At 41.3% G+C, this 25,600-nt stretch overlaps 1 protein-coding gene across 1 annotated transcript in view; it reads right to left on the bottom strand.

Annotated features, from left to right (window-relative positions):
- Positions 1-25,600, bottom strand: part of LOC149537110 (DNAJ heat shock N-terminal domain-containing protein) — a 322,115-nt gene that overhangs the window by 174,963 nt on the left and 121,552 nt on the right. The window contains exon 9 of the mRNA XM_089807127.1: positions 145-202. Within this exon, the coding sequence (XP_089663253.1) occupies positions 145-202 (58 nt within the window). The remainder of the gene's footprint in view (positions 1-144; positions 203-25,600) is intronic.

Genomic DNA, 25,600 nt, shown 5'->3' with positions numbered 1-25,600 from the left:
AAAAACTAAAGACCATTCTATAGTAATTTTCTAATTGGAATCAACTGTAAAAAATTGTGGAACATTCTCAAATTAACATGAGAAAAGAGTTCACACAGAAAAAAAAATTCTAATATCAAAGAACAAGACAAAAGGGAACATTACCGCAAAAGGCAGTCGAAATTCCTACAATTGGCAGGAAATGCAACCAGAGAAGGCAGCCCTGTAAATAGAACACGTCATGAAATAGAAATAGCCAATAGTCTGATTTGTCATCATATTTATTCAGAAACATCATGTAGCAGAACAACCATTAAAACGACAAGCAATTTTAACCAAACCATAGACACAAGCATATACTAGATTGAAATAAAATTTATAAATTCATGAATACCAAATCTGACAGTCTCCAATTACAAACTGCAGGACTATACTGGAATGGGGAATTGAGGCGATTCTCAAGCATTATGAGGTGATCTGCACAGAAAAATGCTTGGTTTTGTCCAAACCCTTGAACAGTGAGCATACACATTACCACAATGATAAGCTATTGCCAGATTTGGGAAGCCACACTTTGGTTTTAAACTTTTCAGTAATATTCCCCTAGAGGTACCACCAGGCAGAGCTTATGAACACACAATACAGCTCAAAGAGGAAGCCAAAACAGTCATCACAACACCATACAAGCATATAAGTTCAAGGATGAGATCAAGCAGGTGATTCAAGAGCTCCTCAATGGGAGACACATTGTTGTCAGGAAAATCTATATTGTAGCCAACAGGTAGAATAGTATCCAAAAGGGCACATGACGGTTCAGTCACCCCTTCGGGAAAGTATATGTACACCATTTGGAATGGACTTTGAATCAGAAGGAGAATTGTAATCATCATTGTAATCAATCATATTGAATATTGTAGTATCTTCTGTATACATGCGAATAATAAAAGGAATACTTCTGTGTTACATGTTCTTGTCTATTGTCAAAATGCATTAATAAACCTTTTACCTTGTACAGTAAACATTTGGCACCATTGCCTATAGGGACTGGGTGCTATGAATGCCGAACACATTGAATAAAGATAGAAATAAGAATCTAGAAGATGACAGCATAAGTGTGGCACAGGAAATATTAAACCGTACACAGCAAAGTGACCGGAGGCACAGACTCCAACAACTCGCCGAAAGGTACAGCAGTAGTGTCACAGGAGGTGACCACGGTACCACAAGAGCACTGACAAACAGAGTGCAATCACCAAGTCAATCAAGGGAGAGGTTGATAGAAGAAGCCCGAGAAAGCGAAGGGTGATCGAAGGAACAAAGGAAGAATTGGCAAACTGGTATACACCAAGGGAGAATCTGGACAAAAGGGAAAAGACCAACACGGCTCGGAGTGTCGAAGGAACACGAGCATGGGGAGAACTCTTCGTCCTTGATACACCTGACGAGCAAATATGGTTTGGTCGAAACAACCAAGTCCTTGAGGAAGCCTTCACGCCACTCAAGAACCTAGGTGTTCGTAACGCAGATGTTCAGAGCAGTACGGAAGTACAAAACAACGCAGGTACCGACAGCAGTGCACAACAAAAGAAAGAAAGGATACCGATGGCTGGTCCAAACGAAAAGTTACCAAAGTTCGACGGGGATGGCACAACTGACCCAATCAGACACTGCAAAACTTGCGAAACGATTTGGACAGCGAATGGAGAAAACAACCAAGACAAATGGGCAAGGCAATTTCCAGCCACCTTACAAGGTGTAGCAATCGATTGGTTTTCTGAAACCGATCCGGCAAAGCTAACGACATGGGAAAATATAAAGAAGGAATTTATTATAGAGTTTCAACTGCTACGAGACAACAATGAGATAGTAGTAAAAATCTACACCACAAAACAAGGAAAAAATGAAACAGTTCGTGTATATGCTACAAAGCTAAAATAATTAGTAAATAAAATGGAAAGTAAGTCAGCAGACGGGCTGAAAAAGAGATGGTTCATAGAAGGACTATGCCCGGAGTTAAAAAGGAAAATGAAGATTGTACCGCCATCGTCGTACACTGAAGCATACAATCAAGCGATGGACTTAGAGAATGAACAAAAAACAAAAAAGAAGAAGAAAAGCAGATCATCTGACTCAAATGAATCCTCTTCTGAAGATAGCAGTGGTGATGAAAAGGGCAGTAAGAAGGTCCGAGCTCTCCAGAAGGATATGATCAGGATGATGAAAGAGTTTAATAATATGCAAAAAGGGAATAGCCAGACCAAAGGAAATGAGCTATAGTGCACAGAATGCAAGACAGAAGGTCACACTAAGAGATCCTATCCGAAGAATCAGTTTTGTGATATCTGCCAAAGTGTGGGACATTCCACAAAGGAATGTCTGTTCAATATGAAAACAAGAGGGCATCAACAACTGCTCCCGACACAAGAAGCATCCACGTCAGGAGGGAACAGAAACACAAACAATGACGATGCCACTTCGGGTGGGTACAGAAACAACAGAAGGGGACAAAACAACAACACCAACAACAATAACAATGGGGGCCGCAGTCGAATTCAGTGTAATGCAAACGGTTGACCGATGGTTCAATGTCGGGCATGCAACTTGTGGGGCCACTTTGCACGAAACTGTACAACGACAACCACACCGAAGTTGTTATGCAGATGGTGTGGTCCTGGAGACCATGAAAATACCAAGTGCCCGAAATCGAAATCAGGAGTGAATTTGATCAATATCAAATCAAGAACGGACAAAGACGAAGTCCTGGCAATTACACCTAAATAGGCAAAGTTGTACCCAGACTCGACAGAAGAAAAGAAGAGACTGGAAGAAGCATAAGCGGAAATTGAAAAAAGGATGCAGGCAGAGAAATCACAAATGGAGAAGCGGGACACTTCGGGTACCTCAATGAGGAACTGCGCAGAACAGAATATCATAAGGCGGATATTACAAACTGAAATACCAATAAAATTAAATGATCTGATCCTCACAATGCCCCAACTATGAACAGCACTCACAAACATGGCTCCGACTACTAAACTACCAGAAGAACCTAGGAAGGAGAAAGAAAGTGGAACAAGTGCAGCAGACCCAATGCTACTAGCCCTCACATCAGGAAGGCATCCAGCGGTCATAGAAATGGGTATATTGGGATTGATCCTCTCAGACACAATTGTGGACAGAGGTTCGAGGGTAAATGTCCTACCAAAAGATACCTGGAAGAAGCTGGGACAGCCGACATTGTGGCCACCCATGTTCCAATTGCTAACTGCAGACCAACATAGCATTAAGCCTCTAAGGGTCCTGATGGCACAACCAGTGACTATTGGAACACAGTCGTTCCTACTCGACTTTGTTGTCATCCTGCTAAAAAGAAGGGGATATGATGCCATTCTTGGACGAGGATGGCTCATACAGGCAAAGGTTAAACATGACTAGAAGAAAAATACACTATCAATGGAGAGCAGAGGACGGAGATTTATTATTGATTTACACACACAAATGGTGGGAGAAGAAGCCGGATCGTCTGATTCAGAAGGAGAGGATGAATGTAAGAAGCAAATGGAACCGGATGAGGAAGGAGTCCTGCGGTTGGAAGGTGGATCGAAGGACAACGATTTAGATTCAATAAACGGTTTGTTTAACTGGCAGATGGAGGATTACGAACTATTTCCGAGCTGTAATATGTTAAGGGTCGACGAAGGTGAGAAAGGAGAGGAAAATGAATGTCTGAAAGAATACAGAGAAGCGGAAGAAGGAAAGGTGGTTACGGCTGAAGCTGAAGGGAAGAACATACAATACGAAACCAGCAAAAAGAAATATTCTACCGTACGGTACACGTGAACGAATTGCGCGGAAAGAAAATGTTACGCCACACCACAGATTTAGTAGAATGGTACCGGTGGCAAGCAAAACATATCACACAGTCCGCATAGGAAACAAAGAGGAAGGGCTTAATAAAAACTTCAACAGTACGGAGTGAAGGTTCTAAAATCAAGAATACAGTTATTGACAGCAAGGAGTGCCAGCCAACGAAATTCATGGTACCAAGTTCGAGAATTGCAATAAAAAAAAAGCTTGGAGATATGGAAAGTCTAAGGGAGGGATGGTATAATTTTTATAAACTTGATGAGCAACGATTGCAGGCACAATGGGCCACGAAGGTTATACAGAACAGACATAAGGCAAGGCACGACAAGCACTTGAAGTTGAACAAATTTCAATCAAGACAACTAGTGCTGAAGTATAATGGGTGCAATGAGATCAAACCAGGCAAATTTAAAATAAAGTGGGTCAGGCCATATAAAATCTGTGAAGTGGGCGATAACAAAGCAATAAAATTATGGACGCTCGAGAGGAAGGAAGTAGCCAATGCAGTGAATGGATCAAAGCTGAAAGTCTATCATGAAAGAAATAACGTGTCTCCGTGGATGAACAACAGAGAGATAGTCTAAAAATAATAAATATTAGTGTATATATGTAATATAAAATGTTAAAAAGAATATTAATTTTTTTAGAAGTAAGCTGAAGAAAAGAGATAAATATTAATGTGTAATGAAGAAATATGAACTCAAAGTGTACAGTCTTGAGAACATTCAAAGCACAGAAGGCATATAAGCTCACCATACAAACATGTGTAAAAAGGAGGCTTGATCGTACGACCGTACAGACAGAGGGAGAGAGGCACTATACAAAAAATGGCTAAAACAACAGGACCGTATGACATTTTGTATGATGAGAGAAGATTGTACGAACAGACAACAGAGGGAGAGCTCAAACTGTATGGCTGAAAGTTTGCATTGGGAAAGGCCATACGGAAACATTGAAAGAAGTCATCACCGTACGGAACTCAAAGGGTAGCAGATATCTATTGGAGAAGGCAGTAGACCATACAGCATAAGAAAACCTTGGAGAGCACCGTACGGCCACTAGAAGTAGAGGAAAAGATACAACCAAAACAAAGAGCAATGAGCATTGGGAAGATACCGTATGGCTGTATGGCCAAATTGGAAGGGAGAAAGTATGGAGAGCAAGAAAGAAGACATACCGTGTGGTCAACAAGAGATCACCATGTGGAGCAACACTGTATGCACCGTACGGCAACAAATGCAAGGGTGTTATTGAACTGTACGGACATGATCACACTGCTTAAGGAAAAAAGAGAATACCGTACACGCATCCAGTGTGTATGGCTAGGAGATTGGAGGAAGAAGCCTATAAGAGCCCCGTACGACCATACGGCATGAATAATTGAAAGAGCAGAGTTGGACCGTATGCCCAAGAGTTGAAAGAAGAAATGGTTGTACGGCCCTTGCAGGATCAGTGGGAGAATAAAGGAAGCATTGCCGTACAATCAGTCAAAGGGTTGCAAAAGACAGAATGACCATTATTAAAATGGGGGTAGAGGTGACTGATAGAAGGGGACAAGAAGTGTAAAAAAAAACTGACGACAAATGAAACAGTTGAAAATGGAAAACGTATGGTACCAGAGGGACAGACATAAACAGGTAATGAAGAAAACATAAGCGATTGATAGAAAGAGTGTGGGATTGGAAGAAAATCACAAAAATGGTGTGCTCCATGGACCTTTGTGTGGGTTTGAAATTACTTTATTTTGAGACCTAATTGCACTAGGCCTGGTTTAGGTCTAATTACAAGATCTCATTGTGTAGAACCTTGAATACATTGGCAAGGAGACCAAAATGCGTAGTATGATTTGTGAGGGACCAGAAGGTGTGTGATTTGTGACACACTCCTTGATAGTCCATTGTAGTGATCCTAGATTGCAAGTGAGGGTATAGTTTCTTAAGAAGGTCTTGGGAAAATGTTTTTGCTTTTGTGAGTTTGGAAGTCAAACAATAAGTTAGATTTCTCTAGTAAAGAGAAGACCCTAGAGGGGTGCCTTGATGGGCAAGGCTGAGAGAAGACCAACTTAGCGGAAGTTGGATTGGCTAGGACCAATTTGGGTACCTAGAAGGTGAAGTGCAATAAAAACCAAAGGATTCTATAACAACTACCCTTCACTCTGCATCAAATTCTACCTAAGCGGCTATGCACATCTTGCTTGAGAAAATCACACCTTCATTATTTTATTTATCTAGCTCAGTCGTAGTTGAGGTTGTGGGTTCCATGGACTTTTGTGTGGGTTTGAGGTTGCTAATTTGGTCTTGGTGGCGGGGGTGCTACCCCTCAACCCCACTGGGGGCGTTGCCCTCTAGACACCCAGTCAGTTCAGGTATCAGTCGTGGGAAGTGTGACCAGTTGATAAAACCTGGAGCTACTGTAAGCGCGGACTGTTTGTATGCCAGAGGTGGAGAGAGTACTAGAGCAAGCCTTTCGAGAGGGGTGCTACGCTTTGAAGCACTCAGAGTAGGTGTTGAATGTGAGGTTGTCTTGGTGGATGCATAGAGAACTCAGGAGGAGTTGATCATCCAGTTGGAGGCAGTAGAGTGACACTTGGCTCAGTGTACCTAGGCGTTGGAAGTAGAGAAGATGACACAGGTGGCTATCAAGGTCAGATTGACTAAGGTGATAGTATTGTGTTAGCAGAGGCTACAGATGCAACGTATTTTGGAAACCAGTTTGGTGCAGGCACAGGAGAAATGTGAATGTGATGTGATGAAAAAAGATCTATCCTGTTATAGTTAGTCATAGTTAATGTATTCCGTTTTGTTAATCTGTCTCAGATATTTTGTAATTATCGTCCGGAGATGACTTTTCTTTTTGGGGGGGATGATGTTGTCGGAAAAATCTATATTGTAGCTGACGGGTAGAATAGTATCCGAAAGGGCGCGTAACGGTTGAGTCACCCCTTCAGGAAGGTATATGTACACCATTTGGAATAGACTTTGTATCAGAAGGAGAATTGTAATCATCATTGTAATCAATCATATCAAATATTGTAGTATCTTCTGCATACATGCGGATAATAAAAGGAATACTTCTATGTTACATGTTCTTATCTATTGTCTGAATGCATTAATAAACCGTTTACCTTGTATAGTAAACACACATTAGGCCTACCTCAAGGTCTTTTGCATCTTCAGTGGTCTTGGTGAAGAAAGATGGGACTTTCGGGATCTACATTGACTATCAGGCCCTGAATAAAAAGACAATCAAGAATTGGTAATCCATCCCATGGATAGATGATTTATAGACGAGCTTCGTGGGGCAGTCTACTCTCGAAGATAGATTGCAAATCTAGATATCACCAGATTCTAGTGAGAGAGAAAGATGTTCACAAGACCGCTTTTTTATGCCAATCGATAATTATGAGTTCTTGGTAATGTGCTTTGGTATGACCAATGCTCCTCCTACATTCCAATCTTGCATGAACCACATCTTCAACAAACAACTATAGAAGCATCTATTAGTGTTCTTCCATGTCATACTCATATAAAGCAAGACATGGAAGGAAAAAGTCATGTAAGTGCAGACCACCTGTCAAGAATAAAATCGAGGGAGCCACCTGAGGGAATTAAGGATGATTTTCCAAATGCGCTGCTATTTCATGTTACAGTACTACCAACCTGGTACACACGTATTGGAGAATATTTATCAAAGGGATAGTTTCCAAGTGACATGCCACCAAATGAGAGAAGGAAGCCGATGCTAAGGAGCTGGACGTTTCAGTTAATCAATGGGTTATTGTATAAAATGGGACCGGATCAAATTCTAAGGCGGTGTGTCCTGGAGGAAATTCTGAAAGTACTAAAGGAAGCACACGAAGGATCGGCAAGAGGACACATGGGGCCGAATACAACTGCGCAGAAGATACTTCTGGCAGGATTATGGTGGCCGACCGTATACAATGATGCCAAGGAGTGGGTTGTTGCATGCAATACACGTTAGCGGGCCGAGAAACCATTGAAGAGAGACTTCATGCCTTTGAATCCCTCGCAAGTGCAGGAACTTTTTGAAAGATGGGGATTGGATTTCATTGGACCACTGAAATTGAGCAAAACAAGAAGATGTCGATACATTGTGGTAGCGACAGAGTACCTGACTAAATGGGTGGAGGCATCTGCATTACAAGACAACTGGGCACTAAGCACAGCAAGATTTATATATGAGCAAATTATTACAAGGTACGGGATTCCACTACAGTTGACAAGTGATCGAGGAGGACACTTTGTTAACCATGTTATTTGAGTGCTCACTACTAAATTCAAGATTTGTCATTCATTATCGAGCCCATACTATCCAAGAGCTAACAGACAAGCTAAAGCAACAAACAAAATCTTGGTTAGAGTGATTTATATATCTTGTGCAATTGAGGAAGAAGACTGGGAAGAAAAGTTACCATCAGCCCTATGGGCATACCGTACTTCATATAAAGTAACTACAAGACACCCCGCTTCAGCTGATGTATGGACAGGAGGCAGTGGTACTGACAGAATTCATGGTACCGAGTTTAAGAATAGCAATCGAGAACAAATTAGGCGACATGGAGAGCTTAAGGGAGAGACTGTACAATTTGAACAAACTTGATGAGCGATGGCTGCAAGCATAGTGGGCCATCAAAGTTACACAAAACAAGAGGAAGGCATCGCAGGACAAGCACTTAAAATTAAACAACTTTCAACTGGACCAATTAGTATTGAAGTATAACAGACAGAATGAAATCAGACATGGGAAGTTCAAAGTTAAATGGGTCGGACCGTATAAGATATGGGAAGTTGGATATAACGAGGCAATTAAGTTATGGACACTGGACGGAAAAGAAATACCAGATGTAGTAAATGGATCGAAGTTAAAGATATACCATGAAAGAAATGATCCCCCTCCGACAAACAACAGAGAAAAGAAAAAAAAAGTCTATAAATAATGTATATATGTATAATAAGGAATAAAATATTGAAGTTGAACATAGTTTTAAAGTGTCCAATAATAAGCTATAGTTTTAAAAGTATGAAGTAATAAAATAATAAAACATGGAGAAGGAAGCAAATGTGTTAATATGACGGGAATTTTAGATATTAAAAGTGTTTGGGAACAAAAGTCTGCAGTACGGCCTACTATACGGCCTTGAAAGATATAATATGCAAGCAATAACTTAAAAACAATCATAATTGAAGGAAGTTAAAGACCGTACGGCCTGTGTAGATACCGTACGGTTAGGCAGAAGGGGATGATTTGGAGCCCGTACAAAAAACAAAAAGCACAACAGGGGATGAATTGAAGTCGTACGATCAACAAAAGAACATAAGAGGAAGACATATGGCCAGATAAAACAGGGGGTAGAAACCTAAAACCATACGGCCAGAATGAACATAAGAGGAAGCTATAGAAGGAATTTGTAGTCGTACAGCCTAAGTTATATGGAAAAGACAGCCGTACGGCAATTAAATGAAAGCACAGAGAAAAAATAACCATACGATCTTAAAGGCATATGAAATTCAATGTACGTTAAAAGCAGTAAACATGAATTGAGGACCATACGGCTAGGTGAAGGAAGACCGTACGGCCAGTAGCAACAGGATATACGTCTTGCAAAAAGCAGCATATGGGGAAAATATTGCAGAGTGTTGGGACCCATATAAAGACCGTACGGACTTTAGGAACAAATCGCCAAGCTAGTAAAGCCTCTGTACGGCCAGAGGAAAGCACCATGTGGTAACCAAAGAGAGAACTCATACAAGACCGTACATGTACAGTAAACAGGAAGCAAGAAGAAGAGACTTTTAAGCCGCACTATCTGAGAAGCCATTCAAATCAAAGCAGGAACCTTACAACTGAAGGAGCTGTACACTAGAAAGACAAAAGGAATAGTTATAAAGACCGTACGGCTAGAGGAGAGCAGGGAGGAGTTAAATTATTGGAAAATAAGGAAACCATACAACACATTTTTTTAGAATTGAAGGAAAAACAAGTCGTACGGTCAGCCTAAAGGAATTGTAGCCGTACTTCACCAAGATTGAGGAAGTCGTACAGTACGAATGTCAAGATAGGAATTTGTAGCAAGTTGTGTACAAAAAAAACTGCCCTAACGGTTTGTGATTTATTCACAAAACGACAAAATGACAGTTATGCAGTTAGCTGGAAAGAGGGCTTGGAAGAGGAAACTAGACGAAGACGCTGCCATGTACAAAAACGTGAAGACACTACCATCCAGAATTCATGTGGCAGGAGGGACTGATGCAAGGACCAGTGCAGGTGCAAGTAAGAAGAAAGTAAAGAAACCGAAGCAGCCAAGAGACATTCCTACAGCACAAAGTATTACATTCTAAGGGTTAAATGGTACAAAGTGCCAGAAGTAGTGCAGGAGACTCCAGACAACCACCAGGTGAAGGCTAGTATCCGAAAAGCTCAGGTAGAATGGGTAGTGCAAATGCCAATATTTTGCACCAGAGACTACGAAGGGTTTTTGCGCAGAATGATTGAAACATATGACAGGTTCTTTCGAACCAGTACATTTGAATATCTTGGTTGCAATTTAGTAGTATCATTCAAACCGGCTGATTTTACACAGGTATTTGGCATACGTGGTCATGCTCAGGGCGGGAGAAAAACAGAAAGCAAGCCAAAAAAGATTACTCGTGAAGTGAAGTTGAAGTTGATACAGCTTGTGTGCAAAGACCTGTCACAGACAAAACAAGAGGCTCTTTTAGACACGTCCAAGGGCAGAGGATTAAAGAAATCTAATATTCTGGAGGGTCATTAGCGTTGTTTGATGGACATATTCGAGCCGCACTTCGGATATCTCTTTCCCCCATGTAGCCATGATGAACGAGATTTTGCATAGCAAGGTATATCATTGGGCAGCACTGTTGGCTGAGCAGATGTCGGAATTTATAACATTGCAACACAAAACGTTTTATATGCCTCATTATGCTATTGGTTTGTTCTTGGATGCGACAACGCGGATGATCCCCAATGACGCACTAGAGACTAAACCGAGACCACTCACGTCTGGCGAACCACCTATTATGCAGTGGAGGCATTTCGATACACTCGGCACCAAAACTATAGGACAGAAGCGAACCAAGCTAAATAGTGGGAACATAGATAGTGGTCGAGAGGAGACATCTTCAAAGGAGAGTGGGACTGAGGGGGAAGAGGAAGAGGACGAGGAGGTAGAAGTGATCACGGCTACACCATTGAGAATTTTGCGGCCTGTACTTTCGGCTACGACACACTTGGTTCTTGTAGGCATACATGGTATCCCAGGGTTTGGACAGTTCAGGCAACCAGTGGTGATGTGTAATGTCCCCTTTTTAGCATTCATAGCATGATGTTGTCGTTAGCCTATTTCCCCACAGTCCCGTAGGCTAACCAGGACATTAAAGGGACTTAGAGGCCATTTGGCCTAGATAGTTTCAGTTGCAGGTCTTTCTGAGCGGTTTTGAGGCAACTTTGGGCATACTTACTATTTATAGTAAGTAATCTTGGACATGGTCGGACATCCAGTGGCAGCGGTATGTCGATGGTAATTGTTTAAAATCGACAAGAAGACTTGTTTATCATTGATAAGATTTGTTATGCATTAATAAAGCTATTTTATAAAGTTAAATTTAAATATTTAACTTTATTAATGCAGACTATAATTTGTGGAAAATATTTAAATTAAAAGAGTCCCCTTTATTTTATAACACATTGGAGACATAAGTTACATAAAGGGAGTTATGTTTTATCCCACATTGAGAAAACGAAGGACTGAGCTCTTGTGAGAACACTATAAAAGAAATGGAAGAGCTTCTTTTTAGTATGCTTGGATGAAGATTAACATTATGTTGCTGAATATTTGTTTATCGGGCTTGGAGGACAAAATCCCTCTTTGCTAGCATTCTCTTCGCTGTTGAAAGACACAATCAGGAGGATTAACGGTGTTTCCAAACATACTGGGTTTCATATAGTGTTTTGCTACAATACGGATGAATAGTGTTTTGCTACAGTGCGGATGAATAGTGAATTTGCTACAGTGCATGAACAGTATTTGCAACAAGTTTATTGTTTATTCTTGCTGATTTGAGGGTTTGGAAGGCTGCCAACTAAATCTGCAAAAATACTACAGCAACTAATTCCAGGTTTCTTCTGTCAAATTTTAGTACTTTTGCATTGTAGTTGTTGAATACGAGACTGATATTTGTTGCAGCATGTTAAACAATTGTATGAGCACATTTACATGGCAAAAATCAATATTTAATTAGCAAATAAGAAGTTTCAAATTTTTCTATATATTGTAGTATGTGTACCAAGTGTTTGACAAAAATGCTATGTTGAGTTATTCAGAAAATTAATTAATATCATAAAGTAGCTTGCAAGTTTCTTTATTTGGGAAAAATAGGGGAGGATATTACATGATGACACTAGTTTCAGCTACGATGCAGCCCACCGTAGAGACACGAGTTGTAGCGGAGTCACATCCATCACTGACAGAGATAGAAGCTCCGGAGATACCGACGGAGCCAGCTCGTGAGACTCTACCAGATACAAGAGAGGAGACTTTGGTACCTGATATGGAGATGGACATAGAGACAGGGGTGATGGAGGTACCGGCAGGCAAAGAGTTGGGGGCATCGGGTGTCCGATTGAATGTAGTGGGTTTGGATGCAATGGTCACCGTAGATACGACACTGCTAGCATCACCTAAGTGAGATAGAGAGAGCCGAACCCAGAAGGTGAGTGCTTTCCTGAGTACACGGTTCCACCGAACCCCAGCACCTCGAGTGACATACCTGCCAACACCCACACGGAAAGCAGTCCCAAAGAACCCATTACAAGAGGTTGGGCAAACATAGAGTGAAGGAGTACTGCATAGCGTTGTTGCGTGTATGGCGGAGGCACTGGAGAGGGCTATGGGTGCACAGCAAGAACACCCAGTAGCATGGGAGAGAGGGATGAGAGACACTTCTTGCTGATGTAGCAGCCCTAGCAACTCGGGCTCGCTAGGTGTTAGATACGACAGAAACTCAGGCGTTGGAGTCAATGGTGAAGGAGCTAGAGGGAGTCATCTTTCATAAGGTTGGGATGTCTAGCTACCTTTACAGTTTGTTTTGAGGAGAGGGGATGGCCGGATGTGGAGACTGCAGAGATGCAACAGGACTGGGCCACGACGAGAGATCCAAGTATGGAGAGTCGGGTGGAGGCTTTGACTCATGAGATAGTGAAGTTAAATAGGGAGGCGTACTACACTCTTTGAAGGAGTCAGGCAGATCAGGTAGCAACTGAGAGAGCTTGGGAGGAGTCAGCTGCCAGGTTAGCTTCATAGAGGGCAGCCTGGGAATCTGATAGGGTGGCCTGGCAATCTGAGAGGACAGCCCTATTAGTCAGACAGAGTTAGTTGACAGCAAAAAAAGAACAGGTGGCAACAGAGAAGGAGTTGGGAGAAGTTGGAGAGATGATGCAGTCAACCCTAGACCTTCAGATGGAAGCAAAAGTAGAACTAAAGATTAGGAAAGAACAGGTCTACAAGCTACTAGCGGAGCTAAATGAGTTGAGGGCACGAATGGCCACTACGCCAGGGACGCATCCCTCTATCTAGTATTTATGCACTGATGTATTTTGTTTATTTTGAGTTTTGTTGTATCGTCGTCCGGAGACAACTTTTCTTTTGGGGGCGATGATATTGCCGATAAAATGTATAGTGTAGCTGATGGGTAGAGTAGCATCCGAACAAGCGTGTGACGCTTGAGTCACCCCTTCGGAAAGGTATATGTACATGTCCAAGATGGACTTTGGAATCATCATTGTAATCATTGTATTCAGATTGTAATCATTAAGTGCATATATGAATAAAGTATCTATTTTGCGTTGAATCGTGTTATACTACATGTGCTAAGTTCTTAACCTGTATGGTAAACACTCTGCAAGTATAATATCTACCTGGAACAAATCTCCTATCACCATCCATGTCACTATATCAATCACAAAATTAATCTGACAATTTCAGAAGTAAGCACTGACCAAAATAATAACTGAGCCCAATTCCTGCAAGTTGGCAAGAAACCGATCTGATACCACTGTAAAGACCCCAACCAAACCCAAACTGTAATACTGATACACAAACTGATTTTTTGTATGTTTGATAATTTTCAAATTTTTTAACATATATATACTTTGAAATTCTGTTTCAGAAATAAAAGAAAGACAACGAACAATGTTGCAAAATAACACACTCCCAAAATTTTCAAGAATTTATTTGCGAAAGAGAATAACAAATTAACAATGATTTCAAAATTTTCAAAAAACTTCCAATAATCAAAGAACCTGATTGGTCTGCTGTGTAATACAATGCAAGGATAGACTCCAATTGAATGCCACCTCAATTCCCAAGCATGATATTGACCGTATATCAGGAGTAAATATTTGCGGACCCTCATACTCCCAAAATGTTGGTCATCACAGTCCCTTGGTAGCAGCCCGATTTGAAAAGCTAATGGTCTAAGATGAGATGCAAAGCCTCCAATTACCTAGCAGCAGATTTATCCAACGAAAACGCTGCCCCTTTAATCACCAACAACTCCCAATCAGCTCGAACACTGGTAATAATGGCAATAGACAAACAAAAATTGCCAAGGTTCACAGGGGATGGCTCGGAGGACCCCGCTTGCCACTGTAAAACAATATGACAAGCGAACAGAGAAAATGACACAGTAGAATGGCTAAAAACTTTCCCGGCCACACTAAGCGGTATTGCCATTGATTGGTAATACCGATTTGGAGGCATCAAATAAAAACACATGGAATAATATCTACGCAGCCTTTGAGGAAGAATTTAGACTCCTGAGGGATGATGATGAAATAGTAACGGAGATTTATAACACAAGACAAGGGAAAACTAAATCTGTCAAAGCCTACAATAGAAGAATGAAAGAGCTGACAGGGAAACTAGACAAGAAGCCGGCAGATGGTTCATTGAAGGATTAACACCATCCCTTAGGAAAAAGATGAAGATAGTTCTACCATCAACCTTTGGGGATGCGTGTACTCATGCCATGGACATAGAAAGCGAGAGTAGAACTTCCAAGGCAAGAAGGCATGAAAGCGTGAGTGAAAGTTCTGAAGAAAACAAAGAAGAATCCAAAACCATTCAAGCCCTGAAAAAAGACCTGAGGCAATTGATGAAGTAGCAAGGAGTAAAGAAGAAAAGAAAGAAGAGAGAGAACTTTGGTGCACTAACTATGAAAAAGAAGGCCATACAAAAGGAGCATGCCCGAAGAAAGCATTTTGTGAGATTTGTCGAGTACTGGGGCACGCAATTAAAGATAGCCCCTACAATTTAAAAACAAGGAGCGCTCGAGTATTCCTGACCCAAGGGGAGCAATCTACACCATCCACTCCTTCGAATAACACAAACACAAAAGCCTCACCAGGAGGATACAAAAATAATAGGAGAGGAAGTAATAATAATAATAACAACAGCAGCAACAATAACAACACACAACGGCGTTCACTCCAAATACGATTCCAAGGAGAGACCAATGATCCAATGTTGGAGATGCAATGAATGGGGACATTTTGCATGAGATTGCCAAAGCGGAGGAGGACAAAATAGAGGGATGCTCTGTAAATGGTGTGGGGCAAGCAATCATGAGGATGTAAATTGCCAGAGATAGAAGGGGGTAAATATGCTAGACATTGAAGATCCAAAAAGCAAAATTATTGCAATCACAAGGAGGCAAGCCAAAAAATTAACCTATCAAAATGCTACTACGGAGACGGAAAGATTTCAGGAAGCCAAGAAAGGCATTCAAGATAGCATGGGAGAGGAAGTAAAGACAAGGCCAGAAAAGCCTACTTCCAGTAGGGGTGTACCGAATATTGTGAGGCAAGTACTGGAAACTATTATCCCAGTGAAAATAGGTGATTTATTAGAAACATTACCCCAATTGCAAGTAGCACTAACACAAGGGGCAAACTCGAAAGGGACAACCACAATGAAAGAGAAGAAGTACGAACAAAAGACTACCCTGTTCACCATAGGAATAGGGAGAACACCAGAGGTAGTAGAGATGGAGATACTAAGGTGCAAGCTTTCAAATACTATTGTTGATGGAAGTTGCAGCGTAAATGTCTTATTAGAAGAAACATGGAAGGAAATAAGGAAACCTACACTCTGGCCACGGACATTTCAACTAGTGCGAGCTGACCAACATGGAATCAAGAGTATAGGAACGCTGATGGGACAAAAAGTCATAGTTGCTACGCAACAATTTTTTTTGGATTTTGTGCTTATCACTTTAGAGAAGAAAGGGTACGATGCTTTATTAGGAAGAGGATGGTTGGTCGCACCAAAAGCTACCCATAACTGGAAATGGAACACTCTATCCATTGAGTCCGAAGGTAGAAAGTACATCATAGATCTCAAAAACCAGCCAGTAAGTCAGGACTTGGCATCAAACTCTGAAGGAGAAGTGTTTACCGCATAGGTTAATTAAGAATTGCACACAGATAATGAACACGAACACGAACAGCAGAACTCTTCTTATTATTATTCGCATATGCCAGAACATTACATTATGCTTTCATGATAAGATCTTATGAATACAATGCTTCCCGAAGTGGTTATAAATATTTTTCGAAGAACTTTCCCGAAGGAGTCCGTCGGCCACATACATCATGTCGCTACATAACAAAAACCTTTCCGAAGGGACCCGTCAGCTACATAACAAGAACCTTTCCGAAGGAACCCGTCAGCTGATACACAATTTCCTTTCCGAAGGGACCCATCGGTTGATACACAATTTCCTTCCCGAAGGGACCCGTCAGCTGATACACAATTTCTACCGATGACATCATCCCCCCCAAAAAGAAAAGTCGTCTTTTGACGACTATTACAAAATCTTTGAGACAAATCAACAACCAAAATACATTGATTGACTAATTGGTCTTCAACACTGTCACCTTAGCCAATCTGACATCTGACACTGATAGCCACCTGTGCTGCTTTCTGCCTTCCAATTCCGAGTACACTGAACCAAGTGTCGCTGCACTGCCTCCAACTAGATGATCAGCTCCTCCCGAGCTCTCTACGCATCCACCAAGATAGCCTCACGGCCAACACCTACTCTCAGTGCCTCTGGTACACAGACACTCCATGCCTGCAGCAGCTCTAAGTCTTCTCAACTGGTCAGACTCCCACGACTGATATTCGCAACAACTGGGGGTCCAAGGGGCGGATGATCAGCTCCTCCTGAGCTCTTTATGCATCCACCAAGACAGCCTCACAGCCAACACCTACTCTCAGTGCCTCTGGTAGACAGACACTCCATGCCTGCAGCAGCTCCAAGTCTTCTCCACTGGTCAAACTCCCATGACTGATATCCGCAACAACTGGGGGTCGGCAGGGTCAAGGGGCAGCGCCCCTTGCCGCCAAGACCAAATTAGCACTCTGAAACCCACACAAAACTGCACGGAATACACCATTTCTATCATTTTCTGGCGATTCTACACTCTTTCTGGCAATCGCTGATGCTTCCCCTTCCCTATGGCATCATGTGATACTCATTTTGAGTGTTCTTGATTTGTCGACCTTTTTTTTTTTTTTTTTATTTTAGAGAACCTCCTGCCACCCTCTGCCATGTTACACCAATTCCTTATGCAATAACCTGGAATGCCATTCAAAATCTGAATGCAATAACAAGTAGAAGCTGTACGCCATATTTATCATTTATGCAAAACCCGTACACCATATTATACTGAAAATCCGTGCATTGGCTGCTTCAAAAAATCCGTACGGTGACCATGTTGAAAAATCCGTACGATGGCTGTTTAAAAAATCCGCACTGAGACTCGAATTCCGTACAGCAAATAACATATATACGGGAAAATCCGTACAGCAAGCTTTTTAACAAAGCCGTACGGTGACTCAACCTCCACAATCCGTACGGTGACTGGCTCCCGAAATCCGTCCAATGACTGGCTCCCAAATCCGTGTGCAGCCTTGCAAAGAAATTCCAAATCCGTACGGTGCCTATCTGACTGCATCTGGGAAATTTGTACAGCTACATTGCATTTGAAAAGTCCGTACGGTGACAGGGACTCGAAAGTCGTACGGTGACTGCATAAAACCCGTACATAGCCTGCCTGCTAAACACCGTACGGTTTTCCTTTCCGAAGGGACCTGTCGGTTGATACACAATTTCCTTCCCGAAGGGACCCATCGGCTGATACACAATTTCTACCGACGACAAGAAGACTATGGAGGGATGGAATTAGATGAGGAAGGAGTACTTAGATTAGGGGAATGCTCAGAAGATGACACAAGTTCCCTTAAGGGATTATTTCACTAGTAGATGGGAGACTATGAAGTTTTCCATGCAGAATGTAATATGTTGGAAATACAAGAATCTGAGTTGGAAGAATGATACTAGTAAGGGTACATAATGTATAAGGAAGGGGTGGAAACTCTCAACAAGACACTGCACACATTTTTCAAAAAAAGGTGGAATATAAAGAGGCCAAACTCCAGACTTTAAACTTGGGAGAACCAGATCAACCTAAACAAATCTGGATAGGAGATGATTGGGACCAAGTGTTGAAGGCGGCAGCCCTTAGAATCTTCCTAGCATATAAGGACGCCTTTGCTTGGACATACAAAGACTTGAAGGGAGTACCCCCGAAACTATGTGTCCATCAGATTCCATTGGTACCAAAGCAAGACCGGTGCAAAAAAGACCTTATAGAATGAGTAAAAACTAGGCAAAAAGGGTTGGAGAAGAAATCAAAAAGATGTTAGAAGTAGGGATAATATTTAAAGTACAAACAAGTGAATGGGTGTCTCCTATAGTCATATCACTCCAGAAGGATGCTGCTCAAATTTGGATGTGTAGATTTCAGATGTTTAAATGCAATGACAATAAAAGACCCATTCCCCATTCCGTTTACTGATAGCATTTTGGAGGAGGTAGCCAGCCATGAGATGTATTCTTTCATGGACTGATTTTTAGAATACAATCAGATTAGCATTGCAGAGGAAGATAAGCTAAAAACTACATTCGTGGTTGAAGACAGGGTATATGCCTATAATAGGATGCCCTCTGGACTATACAATGCACCAGCCACGTTCTAGAGGATCATACTACATATCTTCCATGGCATGTCAATGGGGAATTTCAAAGCCTTCTTGGATGACTAGTCGGTTTATAGTGGGCAAGAGCCACACCTAAAAATTCTTGGAGAATGCACAAAGAAATGTCGAAGAGCAAGACTAGCCCTCAATCCGAAAAAATGCAGGTTCATGGTTTCACATGGGAGACTTCTTGGGCATACTGTGTGCAAAGAAGGATTGAAGAGAGATCCTAATAAAATCAGGGTGATTTTGGAAATGGAAGCTTCGTCTAGTGTAATAGGTATCAAATCATTCCTAGGCCATGTAGGATACTATAGAAGGTTTATAAAAAGATTTTTCGAAGTGTCAATGCCACTGGAGAAATTAACCAAGAAAGGAGAGTGGTTTGGGTGGAAGGAAGAGCAGGAAGACGCCTTCCAAGAACTGAAGAAAAGATTAGTCGAGGCCCCTATTCTCATATATCCCGACTAGGACAAAGAATTTTGTGTCCATGTGGACATCCAATTATGTATTAGGTGTCACCTTGGCACAAACAGGGAAGGAAGGGCTCAATCATCTTGTATATTTTGCAAGAAGGCTTCTATCTAAAGCAGAGTGGAACTACAGTACCACGGAGAGAGAAGTATTAGGTATGGTGTATGTAGTGCAAAAATTCAGACATTGCTTATTAGCTACACCCTTTACATTTTTTGTTGACCACCAAGCAATGTACTTAGTAAACAAACCAGGATCCAAGGGAGAGTAAGTAGATGGCTAATTCTACTACAAGAGTTTACATTTAAAATCATAGTTCGTCCAGGAAAAACTAATGTAATTGCTGACCAATTATCAAGAATCAAGTTAGGAGAAGCCTCAAGCAGTGGGGTGTGCGAGGACTTTCCAAATGCACACCTATTTCAGATCACGGTGTTACCTCAATGGTATGAAAAAATTGGACAATACTTATCAACAGCAACCTTCCCAAGAGAAATGCCTATAGCAAAACGGAAGAAAATTGTGTTAAAAAGTAGCACATATCAGCTAATTGAAGGGTTATTGTACAAAATGGGACCGGATGGAATACTGAGGAGGTGTGTGATGGAAGAAGAGATTTCAGGAGTTCTAAAAGAATCCCATGAAGGACTAGCGGGAGGTCACATGGGACCGGATACTATAGCAAGGAAGGTACTCTTGGTAGGACACTAGTGGCCGACATTGTATGCAAATGCGAGGGAATGGGTATTGAGTTGCGACACTTGTCAGAGAGCAGGCAAATCGCTAAAAAGGGATTTCGTGCCACTATTCCCATCGCAACCACCAAAATTATTTGAACAGTGGGGACTAGACTTTGTGGATCCCTTCCCGGTAAGAAAAAGCCATCAGTGTAAATACATAGTGGTAGCAACAGAGTACCTAACCAAATGGGCTGAAGTACGGGCCCTTCGGGACAACATGGCTCTCAGCACGGCCAAATTTCTATATGAGCAAATAGTCATGAAATTCGGGATTCCACTCCAACTGACAAGTGACAGAGGAGTACATTTTGTGAATCAAACCATCAGGATGATGACAAGTGAGTACAAAAAAAATTCATTCCTTCTCGAGTCGTTATTATCCAAGGGCAAATGATCAAGCAAAGGCCACTAACAAAGTAATACTAGCAATCCTATATAACACTTGTGGAGTAGAAGGGCAGGACTGGGGAGAACGAATTCCAGCGGTGGTCTAGGTATACAGGACTACATATAAGGCCACTACTGGACACACTCCCTTTCATCTTATGTACGGACAAGAGGCTGTGATGCCAATGGAACATATAGTACAAGTCTACAAGTGGCAATTCAAAATAGATTGGGTGATGAGAGCCTCAAGGAAACACTATATACTTTACTCAAACTAGACGAAAGGACACTTGCTCAATGGAGCACAGAGGTGGCCCAGCAAAGGCGACAATTTTGGCATGACAAACATTTGAAGAAAATGAATTTTAAACAAGGGCAACAAGTACTAAGGTATAATGGAAAAAATGAAATAAAGCCAGGAAAATTTAAAGTCCAATGGTTAGGACCATTTAGAATATTAGAAATAAAGGTGAATGGGGCAATAAAATCATCTACTCTAGATAACAAACCTATCAAAGACCTAGTAAATGGGTCTAATAGGTCTAAGTTAAAAGCATATGAAGAAAGGAATAAATAGGCAAACAACTATTTTATAAGTATGGAAAGAGAAGAGGAACAAGTAAGAAAAGCAAAAAGTGACAAAAGAGAAAACGTTAAACCTAGTCCATATAAAGAGACTGAGCCACAAACTATCACCATGCTTAACATAGCAGTAGAGGAAGTAGCAGTTGTACATCCTGCACCAGAAGAGGAGGGAATGACAGTATGAGGACATTTTCAAATGGGCACAAAGGTGATAACTGTACGAAGGAAGAAGGGAGTATGGCAGGACATTCTCAAACAGGCATCCATACGACAGGCCTCTGTACGGTAGATATCAGTACATGAGGCTTCCGTATGACAAGCAATAGAGGAAGTACATAAGGCATACGTACCAGAGGCAAAAGGAAAAGTATGATAGGACATTCTTAGACGAGCATCTGTACGACAGATATCGGTACATGGGGCTTCCGTATGGCAGGCAATAGAGGAAGTACATGAGGCATCTATACGAGAGGTGAAAGAGTAAAACCGCATACAAGTGGAAAAAGCATCTGTACCGAAGAGGTCATCCGTACGTGAGGATTTTGTACAGCAAAAACCATCTGTACGGAAAGTGGCATTAAAAATAGTCATACTTATCAATTCCAAGATAGGAGGGAGTTCAAGGCCGTACAGTGGCAGTCTATACACATGCTTAGTCTGTACCACACTGCCACACATGGAAGTTTGTTACAAGCAGTCACATCACAGGAATGGTTGGTACAGGTGGCATATAAAAACAGTTAAGAAAATTTTGGAATTGGCGCATCAACATACAATGTGAAATTAAGCAAAGGGAACATTATTGAGTCGAAAAAGAAAAAACCTAGGACACTGAAAGCAAAGGAGGAGATAAGGAAGATGACAAAAAGCAAAGGGAAAATGGCACAGAAAACCACGGCCGAGAATATCACGTTTGAAAGTGTGATGGGAAGCGAGTGCAGGACGTGGTGAGAGAAAGCAAAAGCGGATTATCCTCTAAAGAAGGCGTTGTGCACAGCATACATTGACAAAATAATTTTGATGCCAATTTTTAAATTAAAACAATTTGAATCTATACTACGGAATTTAATCACAAGTTACGAGAGATCATGTCATAGATCTATAGTGCAGTATTTCCAGCAGCAGGTGACAATTTCTGTTTCAGCAGAAGAAATATGTAGGATTTTCAGAATTCCCAATAAAGGGCAGGAACTAGAAAAAATCCTTATGACAATAGAAGACAAGAAATAGTTGAAACTAATGTGTCGAAAAGACCTTACAAGTCTGGAATGGGAAGGAATTTTGAAGAGCAGTAGGGGTCTCAAGAAAATTTTCATTGTAAATGATGAATGGTGATGTATTGTAGATTTGGTGAAAAGTAAGCTCATGGCCGACAGTCGCACTTCAGATGTTGCCCTTTGGATGTTGCCCATTGTGGATGGACTGTATAAAGGACAAGCGTATAACTGGGCTCAATTTCTTTCTAAAAGACTTTGAGAATTCATGGAGTTAAAACACAGCTTTTTACATGCCCCATCATGTCGTGGCCTTCTTCTTAGAAGCAATATGGACTCAAGTGAGCAATGAGCATCGAGGGACATTGATACCAACTAATGGGGTAGAACCCTACAAGCTTACTATGACATACTGGCTCCATATGGATACCATAAGTGTAGGATCTCACAATGGGAACGAGCCAAAGAAAAAGAAACCAAAACAAGCAGTTGTGACTGAGACACTTGAAGACGATGAAGAGGACGAAGAGAGTTCAAAAGAGGGCAGCGATACGGATTTATCTTCCTCAAACTCATAGGAAGCAGATATCCGCCTAAGTCACCTGCATGGGACTCCATGAGAAGTTGCTTTCTTCCCACCTGTGGAGGGGCCACCTCCAACTGGAATATCAAAATCTCCAAAGATTTACCATAACTTCAATGGTGATCCTGAAAGAATTGCTACAACAAACAATTCCGAACCAAATCAGGCAAGAGTCGAGGAAGGAGTAGGCAGCAGGCAACAAATTCCAACATGGAGGGTTTCTAAAATATCACTTCCGAGGATGGCACCACTAATCTATCTGGAACAACACTCTCATCCTAAAGTAATAGATTTGAGATGCCAGACAAAGTGTGCGCATAAAGTGAGGTTGCAAACACCTCCTGGCCCAGAAGTAGTACATCCAGTTACTCTCGTGGTATAGCCAGTAGGAGTACTGGATAAACAGCAAGGGGAAATTCACACTCACGAAAGTATGAGGGCCATGGCTATGGCGAATACGGCCCTGGAGGAGGCCAATAGGTTACATGAGGAAGAAATCATAGTGTCTTCCCCTCTACAGGTTGCTGAGGAATAGGTAGAGATACAAAGCGAGCGTGGGGAACCCCCAAACACGGCTTCTTTTGCAGCCAAGGCAAACTTGTTTCTCACCGAGTTGCATGCCATGGACCATTCTACCAGGGAGCTCATGCAGCAAGCTAGGTCTCGGAATCAGGAAGCTGTCATAACAGCAGTGGAAGCATTGGCCACGTTTATGTAGACTAGCTACCATATAAATTGGGCACTATTAGAACAGGGTGGATATTCAAAGGAGGACATGGCCACCATGTGAACGAGCAGTTCTATCATTTTCAGTGGACAAGAACAATAATTGCCTCTCATGGAAGCTTTTGCAGCTATGGAAGTTGCCTTTCGAAGAACCTTCTTGCAACTTCAACAAAAAAAAGCCCAACTAAGGCATGGGGGCCGGAAAGGTAGAATCTTCAACATCAGTGGGAAGCCGAAAAGTTGCTATGTAGGAAGCCTAGAAAGTAGCAAAAGTTGAATTGGAAAGAAAGATCGCCACAGCAGAAGCCAAGAAGATGGACACTTTAAAGGTACTACAAGTTGTTCGGACAAAACAAAAGACAGTTGAACGAGACCTGCAACGGCTACGGGGAGCTCCAAGCACAGGGATGTCCTCCCATCCTTCTTGAAGTCAAATTTTTTTTGTTGTTTTCATCTTCAGCAGTCGTCTACAAGACGACTTCTTTTTTTGGGGGGGATAGATGTAGTTGGAATGAAGTAACTATTGTGTTTAGTACTTGTTAAAGCCAGTCGGGTTGGGTAGTTAGGAGGGTGAGGGAATGGGTCGGTCGGTTGGAAACCCACCGACCCTTCTATAAGTACTTGGAATATTGTCAATGTACTAATGTTGTTTTTGGTATTAATAAGTAAACCATTTCCTCGCCTACTGGTATCGTGGTATTAATGGTGCATTCTATGTTTTACTTATATCTCAATTGTGTTATTCTCGCCTACCGGTACTGCGTTTTACTTATGTGTATCTCAATTGTGTTATTTTGTATGATTAGCATATCTCTGTGAACTTGAGTGATATTTCCACTCTACATGTACAAACAATTTGTATAGATTTCTTTCCTATTTGACTATGTAATGTCCCTATTTTTGCTCAACTCAAATTGCAATCAGGATTAGCTTACGAGTGACTTTCAAAGGCTAATCAATTGGTTAGAAGGTCTAACTAGTGAAGCTAGAGGAGGTTTTTTCCACTCCAATTATCAGGATATTCAAGGTTTCTCTTTGTTGGAGTCATTGGCAAATATACTATTTATGGTAAGTTTCTATTATGGGCAAGTCAAGGTTGTTAATTCTATGTAACTTCGATAACATATTGATCTGAACAAAAGATCGTATATGATCAGATAAAGCATGGACATCCTCATGTAGGATTTGCCTATTTATAACCCTCTATGAATTACCTTATCGGCGTCTCATTTAGGACCATTAAATAATGTTTAGTTTGCATAGTTGTTAAACTTTGTCTGCTATCTAATTTGATCTTCTAATAGACATTGATCTTGGAGGATAAGGGCAGACCTAGAAGAGTCAAGTCCTTTGTATGGGCATGCCTCTTGGGTTCAATATAAATATAAGATAAGTATGAGGATAGAGAGCACACAATACAAAATAAAGTCCGCTAGTCTACATTACTGCCTTATTCGAATTATTGCAGAGTAAGAACATTTCCAGAATAGTATTTATATTATTGATAAACACTTCAAGTCTCAACTAAAGAAGATCATCTTCAGCAAGCAATAAAGAAGGTATTATCTTAGTCTGATTTATAGCAGAATTTGCAGAAACTTTACATGGTATCAGAGCTCTGGCAGTCGAACATAGGCTCTGCAAACTAAAGGATCAAACTTTATATATCTAGCAACATCCTTCTATCTTCAATCGCAAGCACAATCAGACCCAAGGACAAATTTGATGGGAAAGAACACTCCATTGCTTGGAAATTCATAATTACAATGATTCTTGAAGACAATGATGTGAAACAGTTTGTTGATTCAGCATCCAAACAACTTGTTGCTGAACCTAATAAAACTATCTGAAGTAAAGGAAACAAGAAAGCCATGCAGATCATAATAGATGGAGTGAAAAATGA

Source organism: Cupressus sempervirens, chromosome 10 (genome assembly GCF_028749045.1).
Source record: "Cupressus sempervirens isolate cs-2001-9-10 chromosome 10, ASM2874904v1, whole genome shotgun sequence".
NCBI classification, from domain to species: domain Eukaryota; kingdom Viridiplantae; phylum Streptophyta; class Pinopsida; order Cupressales; family Cupressaceae; genus Cupressus; species Cupressus sempervirens.
The sequence above is the reverse complement of the archived record's forward strand: the minus strand, read 5'-3'. Positions and strand labels throughout refer to the sequence as shown.